This window comes from Eleginops maclovinus, chromosome 5 (assembly GCF_036324505.1).
Source record: "Eleginops maclovinus isolate JMC-PN-2008 ecotype Puerto Natales chromosome 5, JC_Emac_rtc_rv5, whole genome shotgun sequence".
Taxonomy (NCBI): Eukaryota; Metazoa; Chordata; class Actinopteri; order Perciformes; family Eleginopidae; genus Eleginops; species Eleginops maclovinus.
This window is the reverse complement of record NC_086353.1, coordinates 7006581-7024374: the sequence shown is the minus strand read 5'-3', so window position 1 is coordinate 7024374 and position 17794 is coordinate 7006581. Positions and strand designations below refer to the sequence as shown.

General features: G+C 39.8%; 2 protein-coding genes across 2 annotated transcripts; one reads left to right on the top strand and one right to left on the bottom strand.

Moving 5' to 3' along the window:
* Positions 1-213: 213 nt before the first annotated feature.
* Positions 214-1421, bottom strand: dctpp1 (dCTP pyrophosphatase 1). Its single transcript, XM_063883494.1, has one exon. It carries the CDS (start codon positions 1286-1288, stop codon positions 749-751), a length of 540 nt encoding a protein of 179 aa, XP_063739564.1. The 5' UTR covers positions 1289-1421; the 3' UTR covers positions 214-748.
* Positions 1422-1527: 106 nt separating this feature from the next.
* gatb (glutamyl-tRNA(Gln) amidotransferase, subunit B) lies at positions 1528-17015 on the top strand. The gene is made up of 13 exons (XM_063883493.1): positions 1528-1694; positions 2230-2383; positions 2476-2589; positions 7100-7298; positions 7788-7910; positions 8020-8133; positions 9441-9525; positions 10011-10055; positions 10442-10634; positions 11014-11147; positions 16013-16091; positions 16359-16493; positions 16586-17015. The coding sequence occupies exons 1-13, from the start codon at positions 1546-1548 to the stop codon at positions 16709-16711; spliced, it is 1650 nt and encodes a 549-aa protein (XP_063739563.1). The 5' UTR covers positions 1528-1545; the 3' UTR covers positions 16712-17015.
* The last annotated feature ends 779 nt before the right edge of the window (positions 17016-17794 follow it).

Here is a 17794-nt window from a genome sequence, read left to right as displayed (position 1 = left end):
CAATATGCAATGAATGCATAGATACAACATAATAACCCCTTTAAAATTAGGATTTACGTTTGAGGTTTTATTATTCAATGCCTTAGATAAGGTATGTCTATTCAACTCCTAATTGAGGCTGTTGTGTTTACCTCTAACAGCCAACTAACAGGGTTACAACTCCAATTACAACCATTAGTGACAGAATGACAAAATAATTGGAAATACACAGGAAAGAATTAAAGCAGCTTTTACTTTGGAAAAAATTGTAACATGCAATGTGAACACAACAAAAGATGGGCTGATTCAAATGATTGAAAGGGAGGATAAAGCAAAACAACTATTTACAGTTACTCTTGTCAGGGAAGGTTAAAACATAATTTATGCTTCATCTCCATCAACTTCCTAATCAGTCACACTGCTACACTGGAGAAAATATATAAAATCTTGAGTGAAAAACGCTTTCTTCTAAATACTCCCCAAAGACACTGCACAACAGTCATATTTTCTGCTAAAGAGTATGCACTGCCTCAAACTAACATAATCAATGATTATGGGTAACTCAATAAAAGCCACTATTGCCGAAATGCCTGTCCTACTAAACGTGTAGGCTACGAGGCAAACAAATGTGTATCACAGAAACTAGTCAAACCAGAACACATTGTGATAAAATGTTCAGTAGTAGGTCGTAATTATTATGCATCATGTTGTCAGTGCAGTGAAGTCAGTCACAGCAAGATGCAGCCCTTGATGGCATGGCCTCCAAAATTCAGTCCTTGTACTCGGTGTACTTTTTGGCCGACCCATGCACCTTGTTAGCGGGGTATTTCAGTCTATTTAGGGCCATTTTCCGAAGCACTGCTTGGGGTAGATCGACTTTACACTTCTCGGCGAGCTCCACCAGATAGATCATCACGTCGCTGAGCTCCTGGGCCAGCTGCTCTCGCTCGGACTCGGTCCAGTCCGGCAGGCCCTCTGCCACCTCCCCCCGCCACTGGAAGAGCTCCGACACCTCTCCCACCTCCCCGACCATAGCCAGGAGCAGGTTGCGGGGCTGGTGGAACTGATTCCAGTCCCTCTCGTCCGTGAACTCCGCTTGCATCCGCCTAATGTCCTCAATGGTGGGCTCGGGGCTGAATGTGAACCTTTCTGCCGCGGTTCCTCCTCCGTTCTGCAGCTTTGAGTGAGCCGATGCCCCCGTTGTTGCTCCGTTGACAAGTGAGTGTGACTTGTCGCTGCTGCCGTTTAAAGACACTGATCGCTCGTCGCCGTTTAATCCACAGGCGTCTTTTCCGCTTGTAGCCATCATGTTTTATATTTTATTTAACCAGCGCTGGCAGTAAAAGCTAAGGACTGTGAACTATCTGCTCAGCAACAGTACCATGTGAATAACTCCCGCCAGATGTCTAACCGGATATGATGCAATTTATGTCGGAAACCGGAATATCACCAATGAGCCGTGTGACTGGGCTTTGTAGTTTTTTCATAGAAACCATCCTCGTCCAAACTCATATCAAATGTCACTTAAAGAAACTACAGCTCCCATGTTGACTTTAACATAACAACATGGCAGCCTCCTCTGTTGCAGCAAGTGAGCTGCTACAACATATGAATAAACATATATCAATCTTCTATCCAAAGGCTTCGTGTGTTATCAGACGGATAAGCACATCAAGCTTACGATGCTGCAGCCAGCCGCAGCTGAAAGTAAAAAGGTAAGGAAGACTGCTACTGCATGACCTGTATCCTGCTAACCTGTAAGTAGTATTAAACGATACAATATTGTATGTATGGAAGCATATATCTGCCAATATGATTAAATATCAAGATCCTGCATGTCATTATGATGTGAAAAACATACTCCAAGCATGAATCAAAGACGTAAACAATGACTTTGTATTGCAAGTTTAATAGAATTGGAATTACATTATTTTACTAGTTGAAATGCGGTTATTTAGCTTTCTTTCTGCTTTGCCTCGTGGGATAACACTATACATCAAAAGCAAACTCATACAAATCAATTGTTTCTATGCATAATATACTGTGTTTTAGTCACATTTTACACACTGCATATTTCCATTCACCTTGAAATAGTTTGTATAAGGGAGTCAAGGCTCATCTTCAGTTTGAGGCATGTATTGTGGACACTTTATAATATTGCAATTTTCTGGCAAATTTTGATCTCCTCAATCCTCCACCTGTCTTTATTTTGGTCGTGTCCGTCTCACACCTGTCCCCTGTGTCTCTCAGTGCGCCCCAGCAGCTGGTTGGAGTGGTAGGTTTGGAAGTCCACGCCCAGATTAACTCGAACACCAAGCTGTTCTCCGGCTCATCAGTTCGCTTCTCGGCTCCTCCAAACTCCCTGGTGTCACCCTTTGATGCAACCTTACCAGGCACATTACCTGTAAGTATTGCTAAACATATTGCAAACAAAGCTAACCTGTTACGTGATCCATTCTTGTCAGGTCATCACATAATGTCCCTGTGTGTCTCCAGGTCCTGAATATACGATGTGTCGAAGCTGCTGTGATGACAGCATTGGCTCTCAACTGCACCATAAACAGGAAATCTCTTTTTGATAGGAAACACTACTTCTACGCTGACCTCCCTGTGAGTCTTTACTCCTTTATCTACTTTCTGTGTAGTGTCTAGGTTTGAATATGCTGAAGCACGGACGTTAGTTGGGGAAATTTCATCAGACAAACAGCAGTGTAAAGACATTTATGCTGCATAATTACCGGTACTTTAAAAGATATATATATAAGCTGTCCTCATCTGCCTCCAACTTCACCATTACAGCTTTCCCACTGAACTATCCCTGCCATGAGCTCTTATCCAAGTAGTGAGCAAATCTTGCTGAAGCAGCAAAAATGTTATTTGCCACACATACAGACGAATGACACTGAAAGCTATTAAAGAAAATGAGCAGTGTTTTTTTTCTTCAGCCAGCCCATTTCCTTCAGTGCACTTCGATTGTTGTATTATCCTCAGGTCATTCCCCTCTAAACGCATTTGTTGATAATCTGGGCATAGCTCTCTTTTATTCACATAATCTGAATGATTATTATAGTCATATAACCCCAGGGAGTGTTATGTAGCTAAACAAATCTGGGAGTTTGATTGTGAACAGTAGGAACTAATAATGAAAAATGAAATATAAATAGTTAATTTAAAAGAAAATTATAATTCCTATCTATTGCATTTACCCTTAAAGAACTTCAGATACCAGTCATTTTCTGGTGATTTCTAATTGAATTTCCTCAAACAGTTACTGCTGACTACACTCTTTTTAAGCAGCGCTAATTATCAGATGTATTTATTTGGCCAACTTGAAGCCTTGTTTCTATGTGATAAAGAAAGTCAAATCCTTTTAACATTTTTGCCTGTTTTTGTGTCCTCCAACTATTGGGGAAAATGTCCTGCACTTTAGTTAGTCTCCGCCAGCTCATTGTTAACTTTGTTTGTCTGTTGCTAGGTAGTAATCATGCATTCGATTAAAGCCAAACAATGTCGTGAAAGATGTTTGAGTGGTTTATCACGCTGAGAGATACTGCAGAGTGGTTGACATTTTGCTGTTCCCCAAAGTAGCAAAACCTTTTTTTTAAATGGGCATGTGGTTAGCATGTGCATATTCAACATTTTATATGAACCAACTTGTATTTTACGGTAGTGGTAGAGCTCTTCAACAAACCTCCCCCCCTCTTTAACATCTATATTTCTATTTAACAGTCTGTCTTGCCCATGTGATGTTCACTTTGCTCCCTGTAATCGAGTCGTCGCATGGCAAGGTTTCACTAGCCCTCAGAGCCCAGGGGTAATTTAGCTTCCATTATGAGTGACATTTTAAGGCTTTTAGAGGGAAAGACAAAATGCCATAGGAACAGTGACTCCGCAGTGACTAACCCTGGAGAGACCTTTTTTCTAATAAATCTAAGAAACTCTGGGAAGAAAGGTGCTGAAGAATTTAGCAATTTGAGTTTTTAAAGTCATTATTTCCCTGGTAAGATATTATGCTAACACTGCTTTGGGCAAGGTAATGAGAAGGGTAATTTTAGCCTGAATAACTTAAGAGACAGATTTCATTTAGTAGTATTTTATAGAAACTGCCCAAAGAAGGGGCTTAAAATCTCCATGAAATAGCAGGAAATACAGTAGGTATGAGCTTTAGCTGGTATTTGTATTGCAATATTCTTACTACTGTATAACACAAACATAAATCATCTCTACTTTTGAGAGATAATTTAGTCTTGCTCTAATTCCCTAGCTTACGTCACTGTATTGTGAAAATGTGACTGATAAGGCTAGATGGAGCATAACAGCTTTCTGTAGATCTTGATAGATGGAAGTATTTCCCATTTATTTTTTCACAGACTCAATGGTTATCACACAGTTGCAGCATAACATATTTTAATCACAATGGTAGGGTTACATTATCTTCCAAGTAAGTCCATGTATCTTGAAAGTCTAACAAAATCCCCTCCAGAAGCGCAGGGATTACTGTTGGGTTCCACTCGCTCTTTTGTGTGTTTGCTGAGGATTGCATCACCTCCTTTGGAGCAATTCTTAGCAGTTGACACACACAGCAGGGAGGATAATATATGATTACATTTTTTTATTTTATTGTGATTTTCCCCAAAAACTCATGCTGCGTAGTTTAGCCTGAACTTTTGTTTGTGTTTTAGAGTCAGTGTTTACACCTGCTGTTGCCTTGCTTATATTTATTTAATTTCCACTAGTCTCATCAGCTGCTCCAAAGAGTGATGTTGTATGACAGCATGATAGAGTGAAGTCAGAGTGGTTTTTGATTAGTCAGATGATGGCGAGTCTTTTCACATTTGACCTAAAGTTTGAGTGTAATCAAACGCTCGTAAAAAAACCAAACCATCAGCAGGACCCAGGGAGAAATGATACCGCCCTTGAAAAATACATTTGTAAATTGCATTGTACATTATTGATGTAATCCCTGATTGCATTCAGTGAAACACCACAGTTGCTCATTAAACGATGAATGCGGCTGTCCAACAAGCATTCCTTCTTCAGTCGTAATGGCAAGCAGGGCACATGAATACTGTATGTAAAGTAACGTGCATCAGCAACTCCATGCTAACCTACCTTTAAGTAGGTAAATACCTTGAGATATTAATGTTTCTAAATAAACACATGGGCTGGCTATTGAATCCTGGATATGTGTCAAACGAGAGCTTTGAGTTTCTGTAGGACACTCTTGGGTAGCAAAGAAAAACATCAGTGTGCAGCGCGAGGAACGAGACAGCGACTGAGTCTTGTCTGTTGAGTGAATTTGAAACTAATCAGAGAATGACTCAGCAGATCACAACATGAAAATGAGTTTGGAGTAGTCATTGGACAATATGAATATTTCATTTCACAATTAAAATAGTTGCAATTTCACAATATCATCCCGCTTTTCATCAAAATATGCTTTAAAAAATCACAACAAATACTGGATATTAACCTTACATTTTGTTAGGAGAAATAGAGATAGGACACACAACTTGTTTTAAAATAAAAAACTTTATAAATTATATATTAAAGATAATGTTAAATAGTAAGTTCCTCAGCCATAATTAAAGGATAACAACAATTAATACAATTTTAATCATTTCCCCCTTAACTAGACAGCTCTTTCAAGTCACTCAAGTGAGGATTATCCTGAGGATGGAAATGAACCATGATGAACTTATTGTGAGTGTTTCACGAATCCTAGTTTGCAATGTGTTTCGCCAACGCTGTATGTGAGCAGGCAGGCATCTGTATCTCTAGATAATGGGAGGGTGAGGAGTCATTTAGAGCATCCCTGCTCATTATGGCCTTGAGCCTAATCGGAAAAAAATATTGTGGCCACCACTAGCTTATTACCAAGGGACATTCCTCACCCTTCATTAATATATGTAGCAAACAGAGTCTATTTATTATGCAGGAAATGCTAGTACTCTTCACTTTAACAGATGCTCCCCAATGTATAGTTCGTGCTTCCCCCAGCAGAGGAAACATTTGTAACGCTGAGACAAAACTCATGAAGAGATTACGTTTGGAACAGGGGATTTCTGATAAGCTGCAACAGTTTTCACAAAAAACCCTGAAGATTTAAGGATTGAATCCACCAAAAGAACTGGAATTGAAAAAGAATATCCCCCAATAGTCTTATTTTCTCTCTCATCTTTTTTAAAAAGAGGAAGTGATTGATTTTGAAGATCAAGCTCATTGTGCAGAGAGCCAGGGACTAACAGCACCCCAATCTCCTCTCCCACGTCCGCGCTCTCTTTAGCATAAGTATGATTAATGTGTGGTTCCTGTGATGTGGTTGCTATGGTAACGTGGGGAATAAATACTCGGGGCAGTAGATTCTTTTCAGAACAGAGGAGAGGATGAAATATTTATTATTAGGTTTTTCTCAGTAGGAACCTTGAGTGAAGTGGCAGCTCTCCTTCTGCATTACAATGCCTGCACAGCCAATCAGTCTGTGAACGACTGTGTGAAAAACGCTTTCTGCCTCACCTTTACATGGACCCTGACTGCAGCAAAAATCAGATTGTTATTTCAGTGGAATGGTTGAAAACACTCACTGCTGGAAAATGGTATCTACATCCATAATTTGATGTTTTTGCTACTATGTATTTGAGTGAATGAATGGCAAGCAGTTAAACACACTTTACTGAATTACTGAATTACTGAAATTCATTTTGTTTGTTTTCCTGTAATTCTCAGTTCATGTCTATACATGGAAAATATCTACAACAAGCAATTCCATGTTACAACATAGCAGTTACTAAACAGCCAAGTATTATCATCATACTACAATCAACAATTTACATGAGCGTAACGGAAGCAGGACATAAATGTAAGAAGTCAAAAATAACAATGAAATAACTCCACAGCAAGGAAAACGCATTATTTTTATTGTAGCTCTATTTTTACATGAACTACATGGAAATCAGTTCGTATTTTTTAAAAGATATGAATGGATGGCATTGTAAAGTTATTCCTGACTGGTGTACTACTACTACAACTTATTGTACTACTGCCCATTACCACACAACCTAGCTGCCCACATTTCTACAGGTCTGCATTTTATACAGCCTGGTGTGTTTTCAAATTTCAGGCTGGATACCAGATCACACAGCAACGGCGGCCCATCGCAGTAGATGGCCTCCTGGCCTACAGCTTCCTTGGAGGGAAAAAAAGGAACCAGGTGATCAAAAAATCTGTCAGCATCAAACAGATCCAGCTGGAGCAGGACAGCGGCAAGAGTCTCCACGATGACCTCCGCAGCCAGACTCTCATAGACCTCAACAGAGCAGGTAACGTAAGGGAAGGAGTGTTAGTCTGTGCACTTTATTGAAAGGATTTTCTGGTTGTCCACAAAAAGCAACAATAAACAGATTCTACCATTGTTTAGTCGCTGTGTAGCCTGATACAGCCTGTTCTTATGTGCCATAGACACTCACTGTGGAAAAAAAACTACTCAAAACATCAAGTAGCCCCAAAAACCGTGTTCAATAAAAAATATAAAAGTTTTAAAAGTAAATCTTCAGCAGAAACAAATGAGCTTGGGGCTGTGGGCAACAGACAAACGGAAAGTTGGTTAGTTTTTGTCTTTTTGTGAGATTCTTTTGCCGGTAAAATAAATATTTTACAACGTTTTCTCCTTTAAAAATGGGCCAACAGTTTTTCAGACAGACATGTTCTGTATATTTAAAACGCTCAACAAACTGTTGAGGTTTGCTCCAGAGTTACATAGAATAGAAGGTGCCTGAGATGTAACACACAGCTGTCTTCACATGTCTCAGGTGTAGGACTAATGGAGCTGGTGATGGAGCCCGACATGAGCTGTGGAGAGGAAGCTGCAGCAGCTGTCGGAGAGCTGCAACTCATCCTGCAAACCCTTGGCACCTGTCAAGGCAACATGTCTGGTATAGAAATCATTCTCCGACCCTTTCCCTCTATTTCTTCGGAGGTGCTTAACTCTAAACTCAAAGTTATTACCTACTCATTTTGCATGTTGTCCGTCTCTCTCCACAGAGGGCCAGCTGAGAGTAGATGCCAATGTGTCTGTGCATGAACCAGGTGAGCCGCTGGGTATCAGGACAGAGGTGAAGAACATCAACAGCATCCGGTACCTCGCCAGGGCTATAGGTAATCTTCTTAAAAAGTTACCATCTTAAAAAAAGCAGAGCAGGATGTCTTAAGAGTGCTATATGAATGGTCTTTAAACATGTACCATTTCTTAGGTTGGTAAATCTTCCTTTTGACTGTGACGTGTTCATGAGCTTTAAGTCATAATGTGCAAATCATAAGAATGATACATGAAGTTGTGATGTATTTCAAAGCATTAAAACAACACATAGGTATCTTTGTTGTTCTGAATTCGAGGCATTCACTTCTTTCCTTACGGAATTGTTTTTCTTCTGATTATTCCGATACCACGTGAGTGCAGCACAGAGCCCTATTTGTATTTCTAAGCAAAGTGAAACATTTTGAATCCTCCCTTTAACTCAAATTCGCTCCAAAATAAAAATGGGTTCTTCTTTGGACCATGCTACACCCTTCCACCAAGATGTAGGAAAATTGGGCAAGTAGTTTTCCTGTAATCCTGCTAAAAGAAAGACAAAAAACAAGCCAAAAACCTCAGCCGTACTTTTTTAAAATAACGGTGAAATTCTGCATACACATAAATGCATCATTTAAAATAATCAATCCCATTTCACCAAAGTAGTATTTTAATGTATGACTTTAAATGATATTGAAATACTGTCGCAGTGTAATTCTGCTTTTCTACTAACATACTTGAAGGATCTTAAAACTTGTTTGAACACTTCTGCAAGTTTGTTTCTGGCAGGTGTTACACAAACTCTATATATTTATTACTGTCACAGACAGAATCAGTTTTCTGTTGCAATGAAAAGAGGACAGATGGATTTATGAAGAGGCATTCAGACAGGAGTCATAGTTATCATTGACAGTAACTTGTGAAGCATAAACTTAGGACTGACAACAAGTCACGAACAATTAGCCGTGTGATGGCAGCGTGTGATGCTGAATTGGCTTCTTGAAGCTGCTCATTTAAAAAAGCATAGATTTTATGTCAACTCTCACTGTTGACTGACCTCCACTATGAAAAGCTGACAAAGAGCCAGAGCCAGAAAATCTCAGCATTTTACGTGTTGGTTTTCTGAGCATGGTTTGACATACTGTGGCGCTGTGCATGAATTATTCATCGATAAGGTGGTATCGCATTTACTCTGCTGCCGATTTGGTATTTAAAAGTCATGGAGAAAGCATCGTTTATCACAGTTACAACGTGGCAGCTGTCAGACACCTGAGGAGTGCCAGGGCATCACAGCAGATGTTTCGCATTTAGCACACAATTATATCTGTGTGTACAGGATTTATTGAGTAAACTCTCTGTATTTATTGTTATGTTCCCCTTTTCACATCAACAGACTACGAGATCCAGAGACAGATCGCAGTCCTGCAGAGAGGCGGGACGGTGCAAAGCGAGACCCGGGCGTTTGATTCCAAATCAGGGTAAGAGGATGAAAGTGCAGGGCCGTGTTGCCAGACTTGATCCAGTACCACAGCCTCTGACTGGGAGCTCTGCCTGCTTCATTATAGGAGCAACCATCATGGTAATCGTGATGAATAGAGTCATTTGGATGGTGCTGTCATGCCGTGTTATCTGTGAGCTATGTGCTACTCTCAGGCTTATGGGTTTAACAGAATGAGCCGACTCACACACAGCTGAGGCCTTCATCATCTTCTGCTGCTGTGGCTTCTCCCCGTCAGGCTTGCACTTTCGAAAACCACAAGATATTCAGTTCATTATTACAGTTAACAAAGAAAATAACAAATCTTCCCGTTTTAAGATGTTTGAAGTTGCTGCATTTCTGCTTGACCTTTTTGGTACAATTCCTCAAGGAACATTTTCCTCTAAGATCTATTATGAAGAACTTTGTAAAGCATGTTTATGAATCCTAATGATCATTTATGAGCTGTGTCTGTTTTTCCTCTAGGGAAACTGTTCCTATGAGGGACAAGGAGGGTCTTCAGGACTACAGGTGAGCGTGGGTTCTGCATATGTGGGTCTGTCCTGGGAGAATGCGCTTATTGACGTTGATGATATGATATCAGAAGATGAGCTTGGCCTCAGTGGGGACTAAAGAGGACGAGAACCTGAGTGACAGCTAGATGGAGGGATATAAAAGAACCTCAGTCATTTGTGTGTGTGTGTGTGGGGGGGGGGGGGGGTGTTTAGGAGGGGGATTTATAGATGGACGATGGAGTCAAGTTATTAGTGGAGAGAGTGAAATGTCACAAGTGTTGAGAGAACTTTTAGTATCAAAGCAAAAGCCAACCTCCTCTCCTCTAAACTCATCTGTACTGCTGATAAAGCATTCTCCCCCCTCTCTTTCTTTGTCTCCCCCCCCTCCCTTTCTCCCTTCAGGTTTATGCCAGAGCCCAACCTGCCCCCTCTGATTGTGTATGAGGATAACGCATCGCTGCCCACTGGCATTGATGCTTGTCAGGCGGTGGTGGTGCAGAAGATAAGAGAAGCACTGCCAGAGCTGCCCGCTGTCAAAAGAGAGAGACTGGTGCAAGCGTACGGCATCCTGCCCGAGCACAGCCTCACTCTGGTGGTGAGTTTATGAGCGAGGGATGCAATCCATTAGCTGATCGACAGAAAAATAATCAAACATTAATCGATTATTATTGATTTTTTAAGCCCCTCAAATATGCAGATTTCAGTCCTATTTAACTTTTTTCAGATAATATAAAGTCCAAAATAAGGAATTGAATAAGTGGATGAAAGCTACCAGTGACAGAGGAGTTGATTCCATGACTAAATCTGTTTCTTGCATCTTTCTTTTAATTGCCATTTCATCAAGTTCACGTAGAGTCAGCTCGGACACAGTTCTGCTTGGCAGCTGTATACTGCCGGACTCTGCTGGGCTAATTTGATCCTAATTAGTATATGTATGTGAAGGATGAAAGTATTTTACCGTGCTCTTTTTACAGAATGAGGAGGGGCTGGTGGAGTACTTTGAGGCGGTGTTGAGGGCAACCAAGAAGGAGCCGAGGAAGGTGATTGGCTGGGTGACCAATGACCTGGTGGGTCACCTGAAACAGCAGGACATGAGTGTAACCCAGAGGTGAGACATTTACACATACACCCTCATGTCGCTTTTACAATGGTCACATTATGCTCATTGTTTGTATTGCAGGTTTGATTTTCATTTGTTTTGCCAGCTTGGCTCATTAATGCCATGCTATTCTGCTGCCAACGCTCAGTTCTTAGATGTCAGGGCTCCTGCACATGAGCCCTTTGAGGCTCCTTTGTGGTTCCTCCCTTTGTAGCTCTATGCTGCATGTGAAAAATGTTGGTGAATTGAAACTATTGCAAGAGGAATGGAATATGTATACAAAGCTGCACAATAGGGGTGTTCTACTCCATCAATCGAATCTCTATACATCATCTAAGATATGCCTTTATTAACAAAACTTTTGTACACCCCTTTAACACTCTTACAACTTCAGAGTTTGGCTGTCATTAGTAACTTTTCTCTAAATCTTCTCAAACTTCTTTCTTGTTAAAAACTGAATAGTTTTCATCCTAAAGGCCCCCTCTGATAAATAAACATCCTAAGAAGAAAGAGGTGAGAAGAAAGGTTAACATAATCCCTTGAGGGGTCCTTTAGCTTAGGGGTTAAGAAGCTGACTATGAACCATGACGCCCTCCCTTCAGGTCGGCTGAGAAGCTTCCTCTCCCATCTCTGCCTCACTCAGAACCTGTCATCTCTTCACTGTGTGATATGGCAGCATAACACTTTCTGTCAGGAGTCTCGAGCCACTGCTTCAAGGATTAAACTTTGATTTCATGTCAAAAGGAATTGTCACCTACAAGTGATTTAGTACATCTGTTGGCAGACGTTCAACCCTGCATCCTTTTACTCATCACAAAACTTAAGTCTGAGATACTAACTTCAAGCATTAATAGCAGATGGCTATACAGAAAGATTTGACGTACTCTGCTCTTTAAGGGGGAAAAGTCCCGGCAGGAAGGAACTAATCCCTACTTGATAAACAAATAAATCATTAGATCCTCTTTCAATCAAAAACACCAAACAATTGGCACATAAGGAGGAGTATGGGCTGGTGGAGGGAGATCTGGCATGTGAAGTTGCATTCAGACTAAATTATATTTACCCAAACAATAATAGGGATAGTAAATAGCACGGGAAGGGTTGTAAACATGACCTGCAGGAGCTAGTGTAACAACAGCCTTTGATAAACCATAAACTATACGTTTTTATCAATCATTTCACTGTCGTTAACCTCTGTTACTGTCCTTCAATGTCCTTACTACACTGAAACAGCATCTTTCATAAAAATGAGCATAAAATCATAACCTCAAAACAGAAAACCTTACGTAAGGGTTCAGATATATAATCTATGTTCAGGCCATGAAGGGCAGCCCGTAGAAGCTTCAGTAAAACTGGAGTAGTGTATTCTCGTCTCTTCATTGTTGTCAGGTGTCACTCACTGCTACATTTTGCACATTTTGGAGTCTGTTCATTGATTTCTTGATTTAAACCAGTTAAAAGGGCGTTTCAATCGTCTACAACAGGAATTAAAAGCATGAATGATAGCTTGAGTGTCATCTAAACTCAGGATGGATTATAACCTGGCAGTATTTTGTAAATGATAGTTGCATGACTCTATGATGTTGTTCTTGTGTTTCACAAAAGTCAGGTTTGTGCCAAAGACTAAAACCAGGTTCCTGACATTTAGTGTAACATTGCCTGATAAGGGATTAAGAGAGGATGGATACTTGGATGCTGATTCTCGTGCCCAAAGATTCATTTGTGTCTCTGTAGAAATGAATAGACTGCACCACAACAGTGAGAGGTATCAGGAAATGGTGGCTGCCGTGATGCATGATTATGATTCAGCTTTATTATTCAGCTGATAGCCACACCACTGTGAAAGAGCCGAGGATCACGACGCATGAATGAAGCAGCAGCTGCCAGACTTCAGCGCTCTACCTGATCCAAATATATGCTTGATATCTAGTGAGGATGAATGAGGTCTGTAAGTAATCTGACCTCTTTATATGCACAGCAGGCGTAGCTGGCATCATATTGAATCGAACAATAGCCGCTTGAGGGATATTGATATTCAATTTACTAAGCAAGGGAACATAATAAATGGCTATCTACAGAACTAAGTGAAAGAAAAACAAATTTAGTTGTTCAAATCGATCTAATTTGGGGGTTTCTACTCTTGAGAGACATTACACAAACCTTCAGTTTTTCTCGGCTCAATAAGAGATGCCACTATAAATCTAAATTATTGAACAGTTTTCTCTCTATACTTCAATAGATTTAAAACTGGAGAGTTTTGTGTCCCCCTGTGCCGATTCAGTCCTCACAATAATGTTTCTATAGTCGAGCCACAATGTCTGCACACCAACAATAGTCTGATGAAATGGTTTGAATGACATCAACGATGATTAGATTATCACGCTCACTAATACTGATTAAACCATCGCATAATATACAAGAATAAAATGTGTGAGGTCATAAATCACCTGATATTCCCTAATTCTTTGTGTCTGTTGATGAGAAAACCCTGTGACAGTTTGACAGCCCGTCAGAGGAAAGCCTATTGTTACAAATGCAATTACAGTCGTGAAATCATTACTTTGGTGTAGCTTTAATCGCTCCCTGCTGAAAGCCTGTTCGGATTTTAGTATATGTCTCTTGGAATTGGATAAAATCGTATTTTGATGCAGGAAAAGTTGTCGTAGCACTTTTTCAAATTTGTTTATCTAGCCATTCACGAACGCAACACCAATTGTGTCCCACTCTTTCTGTTCCTATACTGAGACTCTCAGTTTTACTTCGAATGGTAGTTCAATAGCCCCTGCAACTAAAAGAAAAATGAGAGGATTCGAATGCAGAGTTGTATTTGTGAAGCACCAGCTCCTAACTTTAGAAATGTCTCTTCAGCTTGTTTAAAATGAATTGGTTTTTTCTCCTCTAATCATTTTTACTGCTGAGAAAGTGTTCTTCCCTCTTTTTTTTGACTCCTCCCTTCACTCAGAAAAATGTTAGTTCTAAACTCATTCCTTACAATAAACATTTAATTGAACGTGAAACAAGTCATGTGTTGGCGTCAGCACAGAATGCTGTAAGCTGTACTTTATCTACCATCCCCAGACTGATGTGAAGCACTTGTGTGTGAGTAAACCACAATGCGCGTGTTTATTTATGCATGATGCTGCATTTGCTTTGGTTGAAAGTAGGAGAAATAAAGAAAAACAAAGAGTTGCCAGCAGGACTGCATGAGGGGGACGAAACAGAGAAACTCAGAAACAAACAGTAACAGCGTTTTGAAGAGTTTTGCAAAAAAGCATGCAATGTGTGATGAGGAGTGTAAATATGAAATCTCCTAATGTTGTCTGTATAATAAGTCCAAACCTGCTTATGACACTACATGTGAAACAGGTAAATCATTTAACAAGATTTCTGAAATTGTATGTTTAAAAATGCAAATGGGGTGTTACCTAATACTGAATTTTGGTGAAATTAGGTGAACTCTTAAGACGTGAATGTACAGTCTTTCAAAAATCTCATCATTACCAGTGCATTAAAGAGTCTGGCCTTCGCAAATGATTCAAGATTGTTTGCTTCATGATATGGAATTAGTCTTAGTAAGCACTCTTGAAAAACCCAGAGAAAGACAGAAATAGTAAAGCCACTCACTCATAATGTACATAATGCACTAAACAAGTATAAAATAGATATCCATACTGGTGAAATAATCATAAAAGTAGTAAACGGGCTAAAGAAAATCAAATAAACCCAAACGCATGAAAACATAGATAAACAGGAGCACCTGGAGGGAAATTAGCAGCAACATCAAACAGCCCACTTAATAAATTACTCCGAGTGCAGTAAAAAAAACAAGCCCCTTCGCAGGAATATTCAACCAGCAGTGCTGCTTATGTATTTCATTTTTTAAATGAAATTACAGTTTCTAGTTTAGTTGAACTTCTCTGCATGCCCACTGGCTGAGTGCAGAAGTACCACTGCTCTATTTGACACGTAAACAGTCTGCCAAAAGGAGATGGATACTTCTCATCTTTTTCTCCACAGTGTTTATATTCTGTTTGAGGACGGTTAGCTGAGAGGGAGTGTCTGGTCTGCAGTGCCTCCACTTAATATATTCTAACAGGCTTTTTGTTTCCGTTTGTCAAGTAGCCTGGGGAATAAACAAGAAGACATATGGAAGACAAACACATTAAAGTCAATTCGTGAATGTTGATGGACTATTTCAGTCTGACTCTTCCTCTCTCTCCTTCTCCTTCTTTTATATAACTAATTCTTCAGTACTTCTGTAAAAGTGAGGCGCTAAAGGAAAAAAAAAAGTAGGAATTGATTGTATTCATGAGCTGCCCAACTTTGAGAGTTTTGGGCTGTTAACATGTCTTCTTCCAGTCGATCTATTTGTTGAATGTTGAAGAATCAAGCTGTTATTCCAAATTGTGTTTTTTCTCATTCTCTGAGAAAGAAATATCGGCATCAGTGCTAATTGAATACACCAAACCTTCTCCTGTCTATGTTCTAAAATAGGTTTTTTTTCATAAATCAGTTGTAACCTGGTCTACATCTATCATCAAAACAAAGCACAAATATTTTTTGGAGTTGTTTTCTGATTTATGGAGTGTTGCAAAATGATCCAAAATGTGTAACTGTAATACATCAACAGCATTAAACAATCATTTTGAAAGGAGCTTTAATCAATATTAGGATTTATGTTGATCATATGTATGCAAATGAACAAATATCTAAAAAGAAAAGTGCCTCATTTGCATTTTAAAAATCACTTCAGAAAGCTTGTAATGCAAAAAATAATCGTTTTAATGTGAGCAATTAAGTAGGGATACTAATCAGTTGCAGCTGTAGTGTCTCCCCTTAAACTTTAATTAAATTAGCCCTTCATGTAATTTCAGCCCGATCTCTCCCAAAGCCCTGGCTGAGCTGCTGGAACTCCAGGAAACAGGACACATCTCTTCTTCTGCTGCCAGGCGGGTCAGTCAGCTACACACACCATGCAATTATCTGCTTCTATCTGTCACACACAGACACAGAAACACAGACACACAGACACAGACACACATACACACACACACACACACACACACACACAGACACACAGACACACAGACACACACACACACACACACACACACACACACACACACACACACACACACACACACACACACACACACACACACACACACACACTCCAGCTATTGTTGGTTTGTGTTGTGGTGCTCACCTGTCTCCTCTCAGGTGTTCCAGGAGATGTGGAGGTCACCCGGCAAGACGGCCGCGCAGATCATCCAGGAGCAGGACCTGGGTCTTGTTAGTGACACCTCACAGCTGCACAGCATCTGCCAGAAAGTGTTGGACGCGCACCCTGATGTGGTGAGGGCTCACGCGGAAACTCTTACCTTGTTATTACTTGTTTTTTTACTTGTTTTGTATGAGATTATTTGGTGTTTTTTGTGCCTCTGTAGGTTAACGCCATCAAAAGCGGAAACAAAAAGGTTCTGAACAAGCTGATGGGTCTGGTTCAGAGAGAGACCAAAGGCAGAGCTGATCCGGTTCTGGTGAGGAGAATTATAGAAGAGAAGACATCATGAAGGATGGACTGTTCTGCAAGAAAATCCTGGACCATGTGACCTTCATGATAGACGAACGATATGACAGTGATGTTTGTAGATATTTATGAACAGGCAGAGTAATCATGTCGCTCTATCAAAACAATATATGGTACCTGGTCTTAGGCAGGTGAAGAAAACTATTGAAATTCAGGCTGACAATGAAGCTAACATCTTCAGTTTTGGATATGTGTTTTTGTAAATACTGAGCAGTGACTTCACCGGACAACAACCATGACCGCTGTATTTATGTGTTGAAAATGTAATAAATGTTTTGAGAAGAATGCTCTCTGTGGCAGTGTGTTGTAAAGTATTCAGATTATTTAGTAAATTATGAATTCAATGCTTCAATAATTATGCTTTCATATTTTAACCTGGTGATAAGATTCTGAAAAACGTACATGTACTGTATGGAGAAGAAAAGATAAGAAATATTTTTGTAAAATTAAGCACCTTTTGTTTACCCTTGAAAACTTAAGATAGATTTAAATGCTACTACAGAATATTGGGTTTCAAGAACTATGCATCTCAGCATTCCTGCATTTAATTAAATATAACTGTAACAATGTACCATGTAAATATTGGCAATAATGGTCATACGTTATGCCTGAAAATCTCATAGGCAGAAGTTGAATTGCTGCCCCGACGGATGATGCTCTATTGATCTTAAGAGGCAACAGCCATGAACATCAGGCAGGAGAGCGTTCACTGAGCTCCCTCTGGTGGTGAAAGCGTGGTACTTGCCTTATAATATTGTCTATAATATGTTGCATTCAAACGTGTTCTTGTGCATTCAAATACACAATATTAATTTAGGAGCTGTCAAAAGGTATTCTATAATAGTCTCCTGTATCTCTAGTCCATAGTTACTGCACATGAACGAAGAAGTTCATGTGTTCACCTAAGAACAAGACCTATTTTTAAACTAAGTCTCTCTTTCTCTGTGGCAGGCAATTAAAAGAAGACATTATTGTCTACAGTACAAAAAGCAACAAACCACCTCTGCTGGAAAGAAAGAAGGTATATTTTAAAACCTGTTGGCTAAAATAGCTGTTAAAAAACATT